The sequence below is a fragment of the Marmota marmota genome, unplaced genomic scaffold (assembly GCF_001458135.2).
Source record: "Marmota marmota marmota unplaced genomic scaffold, marMar, whole genome shotgun sequence".
Classification (NCBI taxonomy): domain Eukaryota; kingdom Metazoa; phylum Chordata; class Mammalia; order Rodentia; family Sciuridae; genus Marmota; species Marmota marmota.
The window spans coordinates 8,963,108-8,984,850 of NW_025999945.1; the positions used below are offsets into that span (position 1 = coordinate 8,963,108).

At 35.3% G+C, this 21,743-nt stretch overlaps 1 protein-coding gene and 1 non-coding gene across 4 annotated transcripts in view; both read right to left on the reverse strand.

Annotated features, from left to right (window-relative positions):
• The window catches only part of Ide (insulin degrading enzyme), a 92,350-nt gene that overhangs the window by 39,621 nt on the left and 30,986 nt on the right, over positions 1-21,743 (reverse strand). For all 3 annotated transcript variants that reach the window (XM_048801758.1, XM_015500121.2, XM_048801759.1), the window contains exons 5-11: positions 12,979-13,101; positions 10,383-10,495; positions 9,168-9,330; positions 8,320-8,412; positions 7,790-7,881; positions 6,736-6,816; positions 5,150-5,253 (exon numbers count right to left, since the gene is read on the reverse strand). In XM_048801758.1, the coding sequence (XP_048657715.1) occupies positions 5,150-5,253; positions 6,736-6,816; positions 7,790-7,881; positions 8,320-8,412; positions 9,168-9,330; positions 10,383-10,495; positions 12,979-13,101 (769 nt within the window). The remainder of the gene's footprint in view (positions 1-5,149; positions 5,254-6,735; positions 6,817-7,789; positions 7,882-8,319; positions 8,413-9,167; positions 9,331-10,382; positions 10,496-12,978; positions 13,102-21,743) is intronic.
• Positions 5,456-5,528, reverse strand: Trnav-aac. Its single transcript has one exon. It is a non-coding gene; the product is annotated as a tRNA-Val (tRNA).

The following is a 21,743-nucleotide window of genomic DNA, read 5'->3' on the forward strand; positions in this document are numbered from 1 at the left end:
TAACTTTTCATAAGTCTCCTTTACAGGACTCTGAACCTGAGTTTCATATTAGTAATTTGATAAACACTGGATTGAAGAAAACAGGTGATCTATCCAAAATTTCATGACTAGCAGGTGACAAAACCACAAAACTAGTCATTGGAAATAAGATTACAGATCATCTACTGAGTTCTATTATTACACTTAAAACTCTTCCTTCCCATATTAATCCTTGGTGCCCTCAACAAAAAAAAGAGTGGGAGAAAAAAATGACACTGATGGGGTTAAAATGCAGGTTTTATTTTACTTTTTGTACTCGGGATTGAACTCAGGGGCACTCAACCACTGAGCCACATCCCAAGCTCTATTTTGTATTTTACTTAGAAACAGGGTCTCACTGAGTTGCTTAACACCTCACCATTGCTGAGGCTGGCTTTAAACTTGTGATCCTCCTGCCTCAGCCTCCCCGGCAGCTGGGATTACAGGCCTGTGCCACCACACCCGCAAAGCACAGGTTTTAATATGGTCCCACTGAAGAATGGATGAACTGAAGGGAGCCCCTGATGGTCTCCCAATGTTAAAGGACTGTATACAAGTTTGTTGTGTTATCCCAACTTGGAGGAATTCAGTCAGAATGCAGGTATTATGGGCTGGGGTTGTGGCTCAGTGGTTGAGCGCTCACCTAGCACATGCAAAACCCTGGGTTTGATCCTCAGCACCACATTAAAAAATAAATAAATAAAATAAAGGTATTGTGTTCAACTACAACTAAAAGATAAATATTAAAAAAACAAAAAAAAAAGAAGGCAGGTATTACAATGACAGATATATTCTGAAATTACCTGGGCAATGTCAGGCAAATTAATTAAGATAAAGATTAAGAAAAGGGGACTGGAGTTGTGGCTCAGTGGTAGAATGCTCACCTAGCATGCACTAGGAACTGGGTTCAATCCTCAGCACCACATAAATGTAAAATAAAGATATTGTGTCCACCTAAAACTTAAAAATAAATATTAAAAAAAAAAAAAAAAAAAAGATTAAGGAAAGGGCCAAGGTCTCTTGGTTCAATCTTTTGCCAAGGACCCAAAGCCTTTTGTGCAAGAGAGAGTAAAATGATCTAGAGGTGGAGAAGAAGAGTTTCTGGGATTAAAACATAAAAATGTAAGGGTTGATAAGATTACAAAAGTTGGAATTCTTAAATAGACTTTATATCAAGAAAGTGTGTCTCCTTTACGTACATGTTTTATGGGAATGGATATTATGCCTGGCTGGGGAAAACTTTGCTTACTAAGTATATAAAATAGAAGCCCCCTTTAAGCAATATTAATTACACATGCTAAGTGGAAACTAAGATGGCCCAAATCCACACACAGTTCAAAAAAGAAGTTGAAGTGCTAGTATGGACAAATTCTTTGCTAGCCCTATGTGGAATGAAGCCTGGGGCTCAGAATAAAACCCAATAAACGGTCCTCTCCATGATAATACCTGGGACTTTGAACTAGAGAATTTCCACTGAAAGGCATTCAGTAGTTTACAATGAAATATTGAGACTGTCTCAATGAATTAAGGACATAAAATAATCCTGAAACCTGAAATACCCACAAACATTCTGATGGCACAGCATTCCCCAGAAAAGTGCCACAATAAAATGGAAATGATTCATACAGAATCATGTCACCTGAAGAATACAAGGAGACACTCAAAAGCAGAAGAAAGCCCCTTCTGCCCAGGACTGACTCTGAAACTGAGTGAGAAGCAGCTGGATTCTATGACACTTAGACGGTGTCCTAAAACAGTTCTTGATTGACTGACAAAGAGGTGCCCAGTGTATAGGTGTTAGTTTCAAGGTGAATGAAGAACATTCTTTCTTTTTTTAAAAATTTGTTCTTTTTAAATGTACATGACAATATATTTTGACATATTATACATACATGGAGTATACCTTATTCTAATTAAGATCTCATTCTTGTGGATATATGTGATATGGAGTTTCACTAGTGGTGTATTCATATATGAACAGAGGAAAGTTATGTCCAATTCATTCTACTGTGAAGAGAATTCTTTTTGGGGAAGGATGCCACTAGTAGAAGGTAAAAACAAATCAGTTTTGTGGGCTAAACTGCATGCTGAAGGACTAAACAGTGGTAAAAGCCCCTGTGTGTTTTTTTTTTAACTGGCTTTTTTACAATGGCCAAAGACCTGGATTATATGCTCACACAGGAGGGTAATGGAAACCTGGCCTATTAAAGGGATGTTGTATGGCTTTGGCCGGGTAGAAACTTGAGGGACTCATTAAAGTAGGGCATTCTGATGTCCATCAGAAAAATTCCTTTCCAGGTTCAGAAAGCAACTGGAAATGACAAGCAGATATTTCCAAGTGTCACCTAGGATGACCATCTGGGCCCATGAAATAAATGGACATGGGGTACTAAACAATTCAGAGATGGACTGAATCTACACATGTTCCTCGGGCACACTTTGTAGAACAAAATTCCGAAAAAGAAACTATACTGCCTGCCAGCAAAAAAGAGATTGCCAATGGCTGTGTGGCAGATTCTCTGGTGGGAAGCCCCTGAACATAGCTGGCAAGTGAGAATGGTACGGATAGCCCTGGAGGCAGGGAGAAGGCTAAAAATGGGTCTTACTGGAATAAACACTAACTCTGGACTGCGCTTCATATCTGATGGAACATGCAATGCCTCAGAAGAACCAGAATGGGAGAAGAATTTGGATGGCAGAACTTCATTTTCTCAGACTAAGAAACACACTGTGCAGACTGTGATGTCCAACTATGAACAAAAAAAAAATTTCCTTCACAGAGAAATAGTTTAATAAAAAAAATATATATAACAGACAACTGAAAGAAAGGTTGGTTGTCTAAAATAGGAGGAGATACAGGCCTTAAGGGTTGGCTTATGTGCCTTTATGAGTGTGTATACACCCTCAACATGAGTGGTGTACTAAAGAAGTGTCTCCACTACTAGATATTTCTCCATTTTATTAGATCTGGGAAGAGGGGCTGGTGAAGGGTTGGTATGACCATACAATTCTTGGTATAATGACTTTTTTTTCCTTCCCCATATACTCTGTTCCCCCACTTCCATCTAATACAGTGGTTGCAGGACCAGGGCTATAACCCCAAATGCTAGAAACAGGAATGCAAGAAACTGTTTATTATACCATTAAATCTCTATGTCAGAATTCCTAAAGGCCTAATGAGGTAGAACTGTGTCTTTACTATGTTAAGAAAAGTCAGCACTAAAAGTAAATGCCATCATTTTGTCTAGTGATCAGCATAGCCCACTGATTCTGCACCTATGTAACTCTGTCCTATCTGGAAGAGGACCAAGGGGAGGCACTTGATATACCAGTATTGCTGTCAGTAGTCTGGACCAGCCTGGTGGCTGAACCAAATGTCCATTACAAAGGTGAGAAAAGTTTGGGTATTAATGAAGAGAAGGAGGAAAAGTAGCTGAGGGTTAAAGAACTAATAAATGGCCAGTGACACACACCTATAATCCCAGTAGTTTGGAAGGCTGAGGCAGGAGGATCACAAGTTCAAGGCCAGCCTGAGCAACTTAGTGAGACTATCAGGGATAGGGATGTAGCTCGGTGGTATACTGCCTCTGGTTTTAATCCCCAGTAGGAGGAAAACAAAACAAAAAAAGATTAGCTTTATCTTTCAGTAACTTTTACTAGTTCTTCAATAGGATTTTCCATACTGTAATCAAGTCTTGATTAATTAAGGATTAGGCAACAAATATGTAATTAAAATACTGGCAAGAAGAATGACTGTGAGACCTGCTGTAACTTATTGTTACTGGGTACATGAAATAAGAGATTTAATTTCTACACAATCATCAGTTATTATCATTAAGAAAGTTTTTGGTTTTTATTTTTTTTTGGCAGTGGACTGTGGATTGAACCCAGGGAAGTCCTACCACTGAACTATATGCCCAAACATTTTTGCTTTTATTTTGACTCAGTTTCACTAGGTTGTCCAGGCTGGCCCAGAACTTGTGATCCTCCTGTCTCAGCCTCCTAAATCACAGGGATTACAGATGTGTGCCTGGTTCACTGAAGAAGATTTGTAAATTTTGATGCTTACTGTATTTTTTAAACTAGGAAATCAAGAAATCTTATTACAAGTTAAAAATTCTAAGTTTAATAATTATCTGTACTTACTGAAATACTCTACTATTAAATAAAGTATTTAACTAAATCCAGCTTCAGGTCATGTCAGATCTGCGCTATATTGCTGGTGTCTACTGCTGCAGCACTCTTTGCTTGGTGGGTGAGCGTAAGACTCCCACATACCTGGTGTCATAGTGTATGTTGAGTGGAAGTATAGGAGAAACTGAGTTTGAATTTGGTTTGTTTTCCTCTATGTCATATCCATCACTTAACTTTAGACTGTATACATGAAATTCAATTTTAAGGCAGAAATATGTGGTAGCCCACAAGCTCTTTGGGGAATAATAATCTCTCTATAGCAAAAATGCTGCTAATATAAAACCTTGAATTTTTGATTTCCTGGTTATTCACTAGTCAAAAGGATTCTGGGATTGTAATCCTTACTTTACCTTGAAAAAAAGAGGTGCCACCTGGGGGTGGTGGTGCATACTTGTAATCCCAGCAGTTTGGGAGATTGAAGCAGGAGGATCTTGAGTTTAAAGCCATCCTCAACAACTTAGCAAAACCCTGTTTTTAAATAAAATGTAAAAAAGGGCTGGGGATGTGGCCCAGTGGTTAGGCACTTTTGGGTTCAATCCCAGGTACCCCCCAAAAAAAGAAAAGAAAAGAAAAAGGTGCCCTCACTTATTTATAAAAGCCATATAATATAGGTGAGCTAATACTTCGGTCACTTAAATAAAAAAGAAGACAAGCTAAGAAAATTTATTATATTTCACTCATTATAATACAATCATGATTGCTTTTTACTTCAACTTTTTAGAAATCAGGATGATGAATTTAAAAGGGTGGGAACAGACAAAAAGATAGGCCATGTAATTGCTGAATCTTGGTGTTGGTTCATAATGCTATTCTCAACAACTTCTGTAATCATGCTTGATAAAAAGTTTGAAAGTATTTCATTCACCATTTCAAATTTTCAGATTCTAATCATTATTGAAATTTTTTTATGTAATAGTAAAATTTGTAGGTGACTCACCGGACATTTTCTGGTCTGAGCTTATCAAGAACCATCTCTATTAAGTCAGGTCTAAATTCTTCCAGTAAATATTCAGCTGTGAGTACTTCTTCTAGGGGATAATACTTTGAAAAAGGAAAATGTAAATAAATAAAAATTTGTAAAGCTACCATAGAGCTTCATTTATTAAAGCAAACAGATCTCTAGTATATTAAATCCATTATTTCACCCCCCACATCCCTTTCTTAAGTTAAATTTTACTGTACTGGAAAAAAATCTGTATTCTTGAATCCTTTTCCTTCACTTTTTTTTTTTTTTTTTCACTCCTTTGCAGTGCTGGGGATCAAACCCAGGGCCCTGAGCATGTTAGGCAAATGCTCTACCACTGAGCTACATACAAATTCTACCTAACACATCTTTAAGTAGGCTCATACTGTGTGATGATTCTGCCAAATACACTTTTTTTTATTTTTTATTTTTTGGTACTGGGGATTGAACCCAGAGGTGCTTAACCACTGAGCTACATACCCAGCCCTTTTTAATATTTTATTTAGATACAGGGTCTTGCTAAGTTGCTTAGGGCCTTGTGAAGTTGCTGAGGATGGCTTTAAACTCAAGATCCTCCTGCTTCACTCTCGCAAGTTATGGGGATTACAGGTATATACCATCAAGCCCAGCTCCAATACACTTTTGATCTCCAAATATACTCTCAGTGTAGATAGCAAAATCACATTTCTTTTAAGGAAAAATGTGAGTACAGTACTTGGTAATGAAGAAAATTTGATAGTGAAATGCTGATACAGTTTAAATATATTGATACAATATTTTTAAACATATTTTTTTTAGTTGTTAATGGACCTTTATTTATTTGTTTATATGTGGTGCTGAGGATCAAACCCAGGGCTTCACACATGCCCCGTGTGGCCACATTCTATACCACTCTCCGTCCCACCTGTCCTATTCCCATTCACTCTAGTTATATTGGCCAGACCATCTTACAGGCCAAAGAAAAATTTGAATTTTATGTCAATTCTGATGGAAAATTATTAGAAGACTTTAAATAGAGGAGGGAAACAATCTGATTTTAGTTTTGGAAAGATCACCAAGGTTATAGGAAAAAACCCACAGTGGGGAACAAGACGGTGAACAAGGTTCCAGGTAAGAGCCCATGGCAGTCCAGGTAAGAAAAAACTATGGTAGCTTAGACTAGAGTGGTAACAAAGGAAATGGAAGAAAGTAGATGATCTAAAGTTTTCACAGAGGTAACACTTGACATATATAGAAGTGAAATATATTAGGGAAATACAAGGAATTGATATTGACTAAATTATATTGTCATATCATGTGTATGTATGAATATATTACAGTGAATCCTACTATTACATATAATCACAACACACCAATAAAAATATGGAAAAAATTAAGCCAATAAACAAAATATCTATGTAATGAAAATATTACAGATGGTAACTTTTAGGATAATAAAAATTAAGAATTGAAACATATCTGGTCATTAGTTTGCCTCACTGCTATTATGTCTAAAGTTCTATGCACTATTTGAGATATTGTATACACTAATATAAAAAGGAAAATAACAAAAAACTTACATGCAATATTCCTGCAATTTTAGATGTATAGCCTCGTGGCCTCTCTTTATCTTTAAACCTAAAAGCAACAGCATTCAAGTCCTAAAATAGAAAGTGAATAAAAGTCAGCTATTATTTAGATACTTTTTGTGTTTCAGTTGAACCATAAACTTTCTACTCAGCATTTAACTTTATCACACTTTCTGAAAAAATAGCTATGCTTAATTTAGAAATGCATAGAATATGGAAAGAAAACTTCTTAATGTGTATCAAACTCAACCCATCAATTTAGACTTAAAATCAAAGTAAAATAGGTGAACAATAGGTAAAATAGATATAATTCTATAGCTTCAATTTTTAGAATTATTACTCAAAGAATTAGAGAAACTGCAAAAGAACCTTGCGCAATACAACTATTTCATAGATGATGATTTTGGTGACCTGGTCAAAGAACCGCAGCCAGATTAAAACTTTTACCTAGAGAAGATGTTTCTCAACCTAAAATATGTTTTCAAACCTTGATAGGCCTAAATACAAAGTATATATGTATTAAAAAAAAAAAAAAAAAACTTTCAAAAGAAAACATCTTTTGTTTAATGTAAAATAAATTAAAAAAAAGAATAGCTAGGTTTTTCCATACATACAATAATAAAATCACTTTTAAGAACACAATCATACATAAAACAATTCACTATTTCTTTTGAGTATGCTACAGATTTTTATTACCAGATCCGGAAATGACAGACTTCATGCAGCTTCAGGCAGGGAGTAACATAAGTCCTGAAAAATACCAGCTTAACGAACTGTTGGTTTTCTTCTAAGGGATAGAAAAGCAATCCATTTTCTTTCCTTTTCCTTCCTAAAGAAGGCTACATAATGCCTTACCCTTAATTGTGCCCATGTGGCAAATCAGACTAGTGCAACTAAGTCTTAACTAATATTACAATGCATTGCAAAATTTTAGACTTTAATGAGGAAAAAAATCTTTAAATGGGCCTTAAATTTAAATTAATTCACATATATTTGTTTTTGAAAAATAGATTCCTTAAGAAAAATTTTGGTGAAACAAAAGTACCTTGCACTCTTGGAAAACCCATTCTTGAGGTCCTTCTGCACGTAACTTCTGAATGTATTGAAACATGTGCAAAATTATATCTTCAACATGTACTGGAAAAAAGGGGCACACTTAAAAACCATTCAGTCCTTGAATCCTTCAAAGCAGTGAGCTCACTTCTAAGGGAAAGTCAGGTAAGTGAAAGATGGTTCCTCTAAGAAAACAGAGTCCTCACCTCCCTGACTGTTTTTAGGTGACCCACACATGGCCCTCTGGGCTCAGGGATATGCGACAGAAGGGTTTTGGGGTAGGAAATGAGCAAATGAAAAGCCAAGTACACATTTTACAAGTGCAACATAATGATCAATTGTTAAGGGGGAAAACTCATTCACAAAACAAATGCCAAGTAACACATGAAAAATACATGAGTAAGTTGTATGAATTAAAGTGTTTATAGCTTTTCCACATAAAACAGATCCACAGTATAAAGAAATAAAGAAAAATCATAAAAATTCAATTTTCATTCAAAACCAAGGTCAACCAACACTTACATAATCCTTCCTCAGTTAAGTCCACATTAATGATAAAAAACATAAAACCTCGAGCTCCTTCCTTCTGTCCACCAACCAGGGTATTTACCCAGCCTGCAACATTCAAAGAAAATTAATATGAATTCATGTGTGGTTTCTTTCAAGGCAAAAGATTTTTTAAAATTTCAATTTATAGTCTATGTTCCAAGAGATTAGGGAACCTATTGCAGGGGGCAAAAATCAGTTTAGAAAAGGGATTAAGGGATTTATGGGATAGAAGCCTTCCTAAAGATTCTTCAAATTAATTTCCAATTAAGAAATTATGACTAGTGTGCTTTAAATGTTATGTGAAAGAAAATCGTGTGAGATGGGAGGGTCCCTGGAGATCATCTATTATCTAGATTTTACACCCTTCTGATTTGATGGATTACAGTAGGCAAATAAATATTATGTACTGACATTTCACCAAGATGGTAAAGAATAACCTATATAGGCTGTTATTTTTAACCTTTTTCTTATTCAAAACATGGCTGGGGGTATACTTCAGAGAGAGAACACTTGACTAGCAAGCACACATGATATTATGGGTTTGATCCCCAGCACCACAAAACAAAAACAAAAATAAAAAACATGCTAGATGTTATCTTTTGAAATTTCTAATCTTCATGGCTCAATACTAAAGGGTAAAATAAAATTATGAAAAAAAAAAGTCCCCAAACTAAAAAACAAAGCACATTAACAATCACTTTGCTCAGTAATCCCAGTCTCAATTTAAAAATGTTCCTTTACAGGAAAATATTTAGGAGAAAATGAAAGCCAGAGTGAAAGGTGTCATACTACACTCAGAAAGTGCCACCCAATATACTTACCCTTTGATTTAAGTTCTGATAATAGACTTCCAGGACCTTCATGCCCAATCAGATGACCAAGATAATGACCAGGATTTGATTTATAGTATTTCTGAAGGTCAGGTATGGGAAATGTTACATAAAGATTCCTAATATCCTTAATGGGCACTATTTTATAAAGTTGCTGGGGAAAAAACAAAAAACAAATGAATCACAAAAGATGCACTATATTCAATTCCTACTGAATAAAATATTTACAAGTTATGAAGAATACTGATTTTCATGGAAGAATCCCAAATTTAGGAGCAAAATTAATTGCCAGACCACAAAGAATTGGTCACTAAGAAATAAATGAAGCAGGTTCTCAGCAGAATTTCATTATAGTGGGTAAGCTGTCCCAGGACCTTAAAGCTAGATAGTTTGGGATGCTTGCCTCCTGATAGTATATAATATGTTCATAGCCTTGCTAAGGCTATAGATATCAAAACTGCTTTTAGCATGCAGAGATCAGAACATATTGGTATTTTCATGGTGATACACACTCCTAATAAATACAAAATTGATTTGATTATTCTGACAAATATATATTTTTCTGGGGAGGTGGGAGCAGGTGCCAGGTACTGAACCCAGGGGTGCTTATCCATTGAGCCACATCCCCAGCCCTTAAAAAATATTTTTTTTTGAGACAGGGTCTCATTAAGCTGCTTAGAGCCTTGCTAAATTGATGAGGCAGGCTTTGAACTTACTATCGTCCTGCCTTGGCCTCCTAAGCTGATGGGAATATAGGCATGTGTCACCACCACACTCAGCTAACCTGACAAATATTAAAAACTAAATTAAGGGGCTGAGGCTGTGGCTCAGTGGTAGAGTGCTCGCCTAGCACATGTGAGGCACTGGGTTTGATCCTCAGCACCAAGAAAAATAAAAACTAATAAAAATAGAGGTATTGTGTCCAACTACAACTAAAAAAATATGAAGGAAAAAAAAAAACCCTACGTTAAGGGGCTAGGGTTGTGGCTCAGCAGTAGAGCATTTGTCTAGCATGTGTGAGGCCCTGGGTTCGATCCTCAGCACCACATAAAAATAAATATATAAAATAAAGATATTGTGTACAACTACAACTAGAAAATAAATATTTTTTTAAAAACTACATTAAGTAATGAAACCTCTATTTTCTTGTAAACTAGATATATATGTTCACAACTTAAAAAAAATACCAATAATACATGGACTTACTTTAAGATGTTCTTCTTGGAAAGGGTGCTCAGGAAATTCTGGCAATGGGACATTTTTATTCTCTACTTCAGAAAATAACTTTACCACAAGATTAGTTAAGTCATCTAAAGATTCTATAAAAAAAGACATTGAAACAGTTTAATTAATCATCATACAAAGCAAATAGTATTTAAGACCTTATGTTTCCTGAAAAGTCTAGGGGCTTTTAAAGGAGGAAAACCTGTTAATAAAAACAAACAAAAAAAGGCATCTGATAAAGATGAAACACTCAATTAAATCCTATCAGTGCCTATGTAAATTCTAAAGTTGCTAAACAATACTAATTGATTACACTTCACCCATATCTACCTTTTCATGGTATAAAAATTTAAATATTCAAATATTCTCAGTCATAATATTAATACTAACTCACAAATATTATCTTGCAATAAATTTAAAACATGCATTAGAAACAGTAATAGAACATTTAGTTTTATTTGGAAATAAAACTATGATTCCCAATACTGGCAGAGTATAAGGTATAACATTTACCTTATAAATACAGTCCAAATTCACTGTTAAAAGTCAAATGTTAAAGTTTAATAAGTATTTGATTTGGGGGAAAATACTATAAAATGATGAAAAGAATCCTAGTTGAGGGATCAGGGCATTTGCTCCTAACCCCAGCTTTACCAATCATGACAACAAAATACTTGCACAAACTTAACTACTCCATAAAATAAGGCTCTCGGGTAAGATGATCAAAACTCTCTTCCAAGATCTGTAAGATTTTATATCATAATGTGCCAAAGTAACTCAAAGACTTTTAACTGTTGATAAAATTATATAGCCACCTAAATGAGTTACTTTTATATTTTTACCTACATTATTCTTTTATAAAGGGTTTTACTTATAAAGTTTACAAACCTATACACACCCACATACCCACAGAATCGATCTACATGTGCTATTAAGTGAAAACCGCAAATTGTAGTATAATCTCATTTTTAAATGTTTTGAACAAACACAAACAAGCATATTAACAAAATTCTACTTTTAGAAGTAAAACAACAAGCCAGGCATGGTGGCCCACGCCTGTAATCCCCAGAGGCTTGGAAGGCTGACAAAGGAGAATTGAGAGTTCAAAACCAGCCTTAGCAATTGCATGGTGCTAAGCAACTCAGTGAGACCCTGTCTCTAAATAAAATACAAAATAGGGCTGGGGATGTGGCTCAGTGGTCAAGTATCCCTGAGTTCAAACCCTGATACCAAAAAAAGAAAAAAAAAAAAAAAGTAATAAAACAACAAAAGCCTTAAGTTGAGATCTTTGAGGAAAGGGCATAGCTGTCAGGGGATGCATGATAAAGAGGAAGAACTTACTTTTTGTTTTATACCTTTCTATGTGGGATAAATTTTTTCCCCCACACACATATTTTTCCCCCACACACATGTTACTACTCCTACTACTATTATTATTACTACTATTATTTTGGTGTTGAACACAGGATCTTGCATATCCTTAAGCACATACACCACTGAGCTACAACCCAGCCCCAAGAATTACTAAGCTCTAGAAAGAAAACACATATTAAAGATTCAATCTTTGAGGGCTATGGACCTGACTTAGTGAAAGAGTGTTTCCCTAGTACTTATGAGGCCCTGGGTTTGATTCTCACCACCATAAAAACGAAAAAACATTTTGTTTCTAGATTAATAAATTGTTAATAGTCAAATTTCGGACTGTGGCTATAACTCAGCTGCAGAGTGCTTGCCTAGGATGTATGAGGCACTGGTTTGATCCTTAGCACCACATAAAAATAAATAAATAAAATAAAAATAATTTTTAAAACGTTAATTAAAAAAAAAAAGTCAAGTCTGTCCATCTTTCTTCAAACTTCTTTTCCCTACACATACTTGGTGAGACTAGCTACTGATAATTTGTTTCTTCAGGTCTGCATTTAAGCCACATAAACTTGTTTTTGGAATACAATGAATTAAAAATTCTCATCCATGGGGCTGGGGTTGTGGCTCAGTGGTAGAACACTTGCCTTGCATGTGAGAGACCCTGGGTTCGATCCTCAGCACCACATAAAAATAAATAAACAAAATAAAGATATTGTGCCCATGTATAACCAAAAAATAAATAATAAATAAATAAATAAAAATTCTCATCCATGTATTCTGCAATAAGTAGATCATTTTTAAAAGACCTGGAGCAGCTGGACATGGTGGCACACACCTGTAATCCCAGAGGCTCAGAAGGATGAGGTAGGGGATATCAAGTTCAAAGCCAGCCTTAGCAATTTATTGAAGCCTAAGCAAATCTGTGAGACCCTGTCGCAAAATAGAAGAATAAAAAGAGGGCTGGGGATATGGCTCAGTGGTTAAGAGCCCCTAGGTTCAATTCCTGGCACCAAATAAATAAAATTTTAAAAACTGAGAATGTAGCTCAGTGGTAAAGTGATCCTGGGTTCAATCACCAGTATTAAAAAGACTGAACAGATAAACACCTATTTCTTGTATCCTTCTTTTAATACTTCGAAAAAAGTTGAAGTAGGAAAAAAAAAACACAAAACTTAGATTACCCAATTATATGAAAATTTTAAAGAATTCTTACCTCGGCCCAAAACACAAATAGCCATTAAGTTGGAGGAATAATAAGTAGAATGGAACTTCAGTAGCTCTTGTCTTACATCAATGCCTTCTTGGTTGGGTCGAGTCTCTAGAGTATATTTGTTACCTGAAAGGGAAGAAAAGGCATTACTTAAAGCAAAATATGTGGACTTGAAAGTGTTGTTAATTATCACTGACACTGCTACAAGATGAACTTAAAAAGGAGAGATCAAACTAACATATACAATGTTAGTCAAAAATGTTTAAATGTCAGTGTTATAATAAACAGGACCATATAGTACAAAACTATTAATATTTTAAACTATGGTTTTCTATAAGGAACTAAAAGTGTCTTATAAAAATTATGCTTCTTAAATTCCCTATGAGATAGGTATTATCTGATTACTATTAGGCATTTTTGAGACAAAATAAGATCAACATGGCCTCCATTACACTTCTTTTAATTTTCAATTCCCAATGCACTCCATAATTAATAACTGTCATTGAGGGATCTTTTTGGAACTTGCCAAGTTACTTGTGAAAAGAAAAGAAAATATTTACTATTTTGAGCTGAGGCATTATTACATTTTTGATGTGAATTCTCAGGGATTTGGTCTAGACTGGTAAAAATAGGATGTAATGTCGTTTTTATAAATCTACAGTGATGTATACCTCTATGAGCTCTCCCATAAAACTTTAATGACTAATTCAAATAGGATAAAAAACATCCCTGTCCAAAACAAATAGTGAAACTCTCTAAACAGTACCTTTCTGGTAAAGACCTCGCAAACTAGGGACTAGGAGATGAAATTCCAATGTTTGGTATCTCTCTAAAATGTCATCTTGACTAGAAATATCCTAAGATCCTAATATAATAACTCTTGTTATTGGTCCTGCTTGCACTACTCAGTGCAGAGATAAAACTGGGAAAATGTGTTCTTCATTTGGTTTATTTTTCCCCCCTTTCTTATAATGGCTAATGAATTGGCTTTGGGAGAATATCTCTTTTTTGCTAATTGAATATCTACAGAAAACCACCAAATGGTATTCTCAGAACCAGTCTTTAGTTAAGTAGTATTGTTTAGAACTGAGTCAAGATTCATGTCCCAGAATGTCTGAAGTGAGTGATCTAGTAAAGAAAAAGAACATAGAAGAAATAGCCTCGCAAGTGCTCCTTGCCCTTTTCTAGTAACAAAGCAGTCACATATTCACAACCACTAGAAGTAGCTTCCTACCTAACTTTACAGTCTTTTTAAATTAATACTCTTCCTTTTCAGTTAAGCTTCAATTCAATTCCAAATCTTCTCTACTCAGAATCTGAACATATCCTCTCCTTCTACCTAAAGGTTCAGGCACTCTTAAAAATATCCATATTGCTGGGCTGGGGTTGTGGTAGAGCACATGCCTAGCATGTGTGAGGCATTGGGTTTGATTATCAGCATTGCATATAAATAAAAATAGAAAAAATAAAGGTCCATTGACAAAAAATATTTTTGAAAATTCCAGATTTCCTAGAGACCATCATGTTAAGAAGCAAAATAAGTTAGATTCAGAAGGTAGCATGTTTTCTATCATATGGAGAAGCTAGAGAGGAAAAAGGAAAACAGGTGGGGGTGGATCTACTAAAAATCAAAGGTAGATTAGTAGAGCAAAGAGATCAAGTTTACTAAAAACAGGAAGGCTGGCTTTTCTTTTCACAATGTTTCTATATTTTGATGGAAGTTCTCAAGAAACAGATGAAGAAAAGAAAAAGGAGAAAATGCACAAAACTCCATAATCAGTCCTTAAATTACCAAGCTGACACTATTAGCATCAATGCTGTGATCTCCAGATAAGAAGATGCAGAAGAACAGGCATTGGCTTTGGTACTGGTAGAATTATCATTTAATCCAGGGTCAGCCCTCTTCTGGTTGCATGGCCTTGAGCAAGTTCTCTTAGGCTTACACTTCTAGCCTGACATTGTAGATTTATACCAAATAAGAAAAAAATAATGTAAAAAAGCATAAGACTAATATTTAACATCCAATAAATGGCAAGAATTGTAAATTCTGATAATGCCAATTACTATTTAGGATGCAGAGAAATGAGAACTCGGACACTGCTCAACAGAGTGCACACTGAATCAATCACTACAGTCAACCATTTGGCAATATCTAGTAAATCTGAAGGTATATATCTCCTATGACAGAGTAATTCTACTCTTACATATATGTACCCCAGATAAGTCGTGTACAAGAATGCTCATAGCAATACTGTTCCAATAAGAAGAAAATGGGGGCTGGGGTTGTGGCTCAATGGTAGACCGCTCACCTAGCACGTGCGAGGCGCTGGGTTTGATCCTCAGCACCACATAAAAATAAATAAATAAATGAAATAAAGTCATTGTGTCCAACTACAACTGAAAAAAAAATTTAAAAAATATTTTCAAAAAAGGAAGAAAATAGATAAACAGTAGTACACTTATTTCATGAAAAAATTTAAATAGTAATAAAAATTTAAAAACTACCAGAGGTATACTCATCAATGTGGATAACTCTTATAAACATAAAAATAAAAAAAAAAATACAAGTGGTAGAGATTATACATAATAAAATACAATTTTCATGAAACCTAAAAACACATTAAAATTAGAAGCATGGGAATAAGAATCACCAAACTTAAAATAGTAGTTATCTCTCAGGAGTTGGGAGGAAACACAGTTGGAGAAGTGTATCCAGACACTCAAACTGAAATTCTAATGTTCCGTTTCTTTAAGCAGTGTGACAAGAGAATGACCTGGCAAATGCCTGGGTAGGTATCTCTTTGTATGACAACATCATCATCATAAATTTGTAAAATACTAAGTATTTAACATAATACTCTGGATAGCAGAAAACAGACAATAAATAGCAGCTACTGCTGGTTATAATTTGAATTGTAGGAGGGACTCCTGGCTTCTGAGTAGATCATTCATCAAAAAGATGCACATATTTCTCAAGGGAAAAAAATAGACACTGTGGCTAGAAAAGCAGTAAAGAAAGCTGAGTAAATGGTCCAGATGACTGGCTCCACCTAGAAATCAATGTGTGGAGAACATGAATGTGGTTTGGATATGGAGTACTAGTTCAGTCTCTAGATATGTACTGTCCTAATTTAGTGCTAATTCAGCTGGGTCATTTATATTAAGTTAAAATGCTGCTACTAAAATCTTGAATCGTACCTTTCTGGTTCTGTTGCTGTTAGGGCAAGTTCCAGCAGTGGACTGAGGAAACCAGGGTTGCTGACCAGGGGCCTGTTGGGAGAAAGCACTGCCTTGGCACTTGGAGGATTCAGGGATTCTGGTCCTGACTCCATCACATACTAAATAGCAACTTGGGAAAAGTCTCCAAATATTTCCAAGGGGTGGTTTGTTTAATCTGTAAAAATACAGATGAGGGCTGGGGTTACGGCTCAGTGGTAGAGCACTCGCCTCGCACATGCAAGGCCTGGGTTCGATCCTCAGCACCACATAAAATAAATAAAAAGTTATAAAAAAAATATAGATGACATGGATATACACTAGTGGTTAAGAGCAAGGACTCAATCCCTGACTCCTTCACTTCCTAGCTATAAGGCACAGACAAACTTCTTAACCTCTCTAAGCCACAGTTGACTTATAAATAGGAATAAGAAAAATACCCACTAGCAACATTGCTGTGAAGATTAAAACTAAACAATCCACATTAAGGCTCAGCATAGAATCTGTCAGACAATAAGTACTCAATATTAACTCAGGTTGTTGTGCAGCTTAAGAAATGTGATAATGAGGGTTGAGAATTTAACTCAGTGGTAAAGTGTGCCAGCATGTGTGAGGCCCAGGTTTGTCTTGCACCAAAAAAGCAAGCAAGCAATAATGAATGTGAAAAGGGTTTTTGTGAACTGCAAAATCCAGTAAATTCTACTGCACATTTTCATTTTAACAAGTATTTAAAATTCTACTTAAAACAAAAAAAGCTTGCAAACTTAGTACTCATGTATACAGATGCTGGTTTTCCATTATATAAAATTTGCTTTTCTAGAAAATTCTGAGGCCAGCAATACAACAATACAATTCTTACACTAAGAAAAAAAAGGAGTTTGATGTTTTAGAAATCTGTCTTAGAGCTCAAGCTCGGTGCGGTGGTGCACGCCTGTAATCCTAGTGGCTCAGGAGGCTGAGACAGAAGGATCTCGAGTTGAAAGCCAATCTCAGCAATGGTGAGGTGCTGAGCAACTCAGTGAGACCCTGTCTCTAAATAAAATACAAAATAGGGCTGGGGATGTGGCTCAATGGTTGAGTACCCCCTGAGTTCAATTCCCAGGAGCAAAAAAAAAAAAACACACACACACACACACAAAAAAAACAAAATAGGGCTGAGGATGTGGCTCAGTGGTCGAATGCCCCTGAATTCATTCCCTGGTACCAAAAGAAAGAAAGAAAAATAAAAGAAATCTGTCTTAGAAACTAGAGATACTACTTCTAACTATGTGTATAATAATAAGGTTCTCAGGAAAAGGTCAACTTGTGAAGTTCTAACTATGATAATCTTAAATGCTTTTTGAAAACCAGATTCTGAAGGTTAGATTAATATGTTTATAGTTAGTTTGGAATTTAAAAAAAAATTTTTTTTTTGGTACCAGGAATTGAACCTCAGGGCACTTAACCACTGAGCTACATCCCCAATCCTTTTTGAGATGGGATCTTGCTAAGTTGTTAGAGCCTTACTAAATTGCTGAGGCTGGCTTTGAACTTGTGATCCTCTTGCCTCAGCCTCCTAAACTACTGGGATTACAGGGGTGCATCATCCTGCCTGGCTGGCATAATAAACTTTTTTTAAAAATGCCCTTTCATCTTGCTATAGCAATATTCTAAAAATCCTGGAAGAGCCTTTGGATATATATGAATTTTCCTACAGAATTAAAAAGGGCAATTTCCCTGCAGATGGGTGAGTACATGCAAGTACAAAGTGCACACTGTAAAAAGGAGAATTTCAGTGAAAGCCTCTTAAGTGCCATTGCAAAAATCTCTACACTTGATTAATCCATTTCTTGTTTTCAGTAAACTTCTACTTTTCCATAGATACAAATTCCAAAATGGCAGGGCAGGAGGGAGGCAAAAGCTTAGAGAATAAATGAGTAAGTGAGTTGAACTATATCAAAGATTTTTATGTCCATGAGTTTACTGAGATACTAAAAAAAAACAGGTTAGTTATCATTAAGGACACTACAAAATCAATTAATCATTTTGAAAACTAGTAAATGAATGGACTGAATCAAGCACTTGCCCTGCCTTTTGTACAGTAACGATACCAGTGGCCAAATAGTACAAAAGGGGTTTTCTTTTCATAGCAGCATTCAAGTAAAACAATAGAGAAGAAATAACAGAACTAAAGAATCAGAATTAGGATCATAAATACAACATCATAAATAAAACACAATAAAGAGACAACCGGACATTCAATACCCAATGGAAAAACACATCACAACTTAGGAAGTTGTCTTGTCAAAAAAAAAAAAAAAAGACAAATATGAATCCGATCAAGCCTCTTTATAAACCTGTCACTTTTAAAAACACAGAAGAGTTGAGACCAAAATGGATAAAGAACTAAATATAAGAACTGAAATCATGGGGTTGGAGTTGTGGCACAGGGGACAGCGCTCACCTCACACGTGTGAGGCCCTGGGTTTGATCCTCAGCACCACATAAAAATAAATAAATAAAATAAAAGGTATAAAAAAATTTTAAAAAAAGAACTAAAATCACAAAAATACTAGAAAAGTACACAGGGGAAAAGCTCCTAAAAATTATGGCAATGGCAATAATTTTCTTACATGTTAAATTACAAATTCAGGACACAAAAGCAAAATAATAGAATTGGGATTATATTAAAACTAAAAAACTTCTGCACAGAAAAGGAAACAATCAACAAAATGCAAAGGCAACCTTAGGAATGGAAAAATATTTGTAAACCACATATCATAAGTAGACACTAATCTAAAATTTATGCCAGGCAGGGTGGTGCACATCTATGATCCCATTAACTCTGGGAGGCTGAGACAGAAGAACCACAAGTCCAAGACCAGTCTGGAAAATACTTAGTAAGACCCTGTCTCAAATTTAATAATAAAAAGAGCTAGGGATGTAGCTCAGTGGAGATGTAGTTCAATCCCCAGTATTGGGGCAGGGGGCGAGAAAAGAAAACCAAAAATTATAAAGAATTTGTACACCTTAATAGCAGAAAAACAAATAACCTGATGGGCAAAGGATCTGAACAGCTGTTTCTCCAAAGAAGAGATAAAAATGGCTAACAGATATACAAACAGGTGCTCAACACCAAGGAAAGGCAAATTAAAACCACTCTGATATACCACCTCATACCTATAAGAATGGCTATTATCAAAAAGACAACAGATAACAAATGCTAGTGAATATGAAGAAAAAAGAACCCTAGTAAACTGTTGGAGGGAATGTAGATTGGTACACTAATTATGGAAAAGAGAAGGGGTGTTCCTAAAGAAATTAAAAATAGAACCATCATATGACCCAGCAATCCCTCTTTTGGGTATACACACAAAGGAAAGAAAATCATCACCTCACAAAGCTATCTGTACTCCCATGCATTTTAGAATTGTTCCCAACAGCCAAGATATGGGAACAATCTAAGAGTCCATCAACAAACAATGCATAAAGAAAATGTGGTATAGTTACACAATGGAATATTATTCAGCCTTAAGAGAGGAGACTCTACCATTTGCCATAACACAGACAAACCTGGATGAAATTATGCTAAGTGAAATAAGCCAAACACAGAATCTCACTTAAAAATGTGGGGAGGAAAGCTCAAATACACAGAGATAGAAAACAAAACACAGTTGACATGGGAGTGGGCTAGGAAGGGAAGAAATGGAGAGACATAAGTCAAAGGATAAAAATAACATGTAGGATGAATGAGTTTAGAGACTGAATGTACAACAGGAAGACTCAAGTTAATAAAACTGTACTGGGAATTTTTGTTAAGTAGACTTTGGCTAATCTCATCATCAAAAAATAACTATGTGAGATAACAGATACGTTAATGTGCTTCACTATAAACCATCACTTAAACTATATGTATCCCATCATGTCATGTTGTAAACCTCAACTATACATAACAAAACATTTGGGAGGATGCAATCAGAAAAATCTGTACTATAAGAAGTTCTACAAAACAAATCATCTATATGTCAATAAATAAATTGTCCAGGGGAGGTGGCAAAGAAAAGGAATGAGGGAAGAAATAAAGGATGAACTTATAAACTAAAAAAGAGACTTAAAAGTCACAGCAATCACTAATATTTGAACATTAACATGGACTATGACTCAAATAAATTTTGATTAACTGATTAGCTATAATGCTGGGGATCCAACCCAGCATGCTAGGCAAGGGCGCTACCATTGATCTACATCCTTAGCCCCTCAAATAAAGTTTTAAAAATTAAGATTTTTGTAAGGCAACTAGGAATTTGAACACTAACTGGATATTTAATGATGTAATATGATAATGGTATTTTTGTTGTTTTAAAAATGAGTCATTATCTTCAGAAATACATATTAGAATATTTTTGAGTGAAATGATGTCTAGAACCTCTTCAAAACAATAAAAGAGGGTGAATGGATCACATAGGACTAGCCAGGGACAGGATGATACACACATTGTATTCATTATAGTATTTTATGTGGTTTTGTGTATGCTTAAAATTATTCACTAAAAAAGGTGGAAGGAAGAATTAAGAGTGGGAGAGAGGACAAAGTAGAAAATTAATAAGAGTCTTAATTTTGTGTTGGTATCTTCCTTCTAGGATCAGATAGTCTTTGAATAAATTTATGATTCATATTTCAAAATTGGTACTTTTGTTCTAATCCATTTTCCTATTGTGTTCCTTCCTACTTTCCTATGTAAAAATATACTTTGTCAATGCCAAACTATCAGTCTGGGGATGAAGCTCAGTAGAAGAGCACTTATGTGAAGCCACAGGTTTGCTTTCTAGAAACATACACACATATACACATGCACCTCAAATTATCCTAACTTATGCCCTACAAAAATGCTGAGCTCTCTCCTTGATCTTTTATTCTTGTCATGGTTTGTTGGAAGGTCAATCTAACATAAAAAACATAATCTGAGTTCTGAATGACTTGCTGGTGCATCCCATAACCTACCCGACATTTCTACTACCACTGACTCTCTTTCTTCCCTGTACTTCCCACAAGGCTCTGAAACTTTAGTCTAATTCTCTCTCAGTATCTCTCTCAAAGGAAACAATGCAATTTCAGTACTGTACTGAAGGTTAAGTGAGATCACATTAGGTAGAGCCCCCACTTAGTGGGTAGCGCTTAGTACCCACACAATAAATATTAGTTTCCTTTCCTTTCTTCCTTCTGCTAAAGAAAATTCTACATACTTTTCAGAATTTAAATGACATCTCCTCTGATATTCTGGAGAATTCAAACCTATGTAACACTACAGCAGACCAAAGAGAATAGTGGTTGAAAGTTACAAATCTGTGTTCAGACCTGACTTCAGCACTTAAAAGCAGAGTGACCCAAGGCAATTTAATCATCTTCTCCTGAGTCTCAGTTTACTTATCAGTAAGATAAAAATAGGAAGAGCATCTACCTACTAGGATTATTGTGAGAATTAAATTAACTATTCCAGATAAAGTGCTTAGCACAGCACTCCATGAAAATCAGAGAGAGAGAGAGAGAGAGAGAGAAAGAGAAGGAAGAAAAGG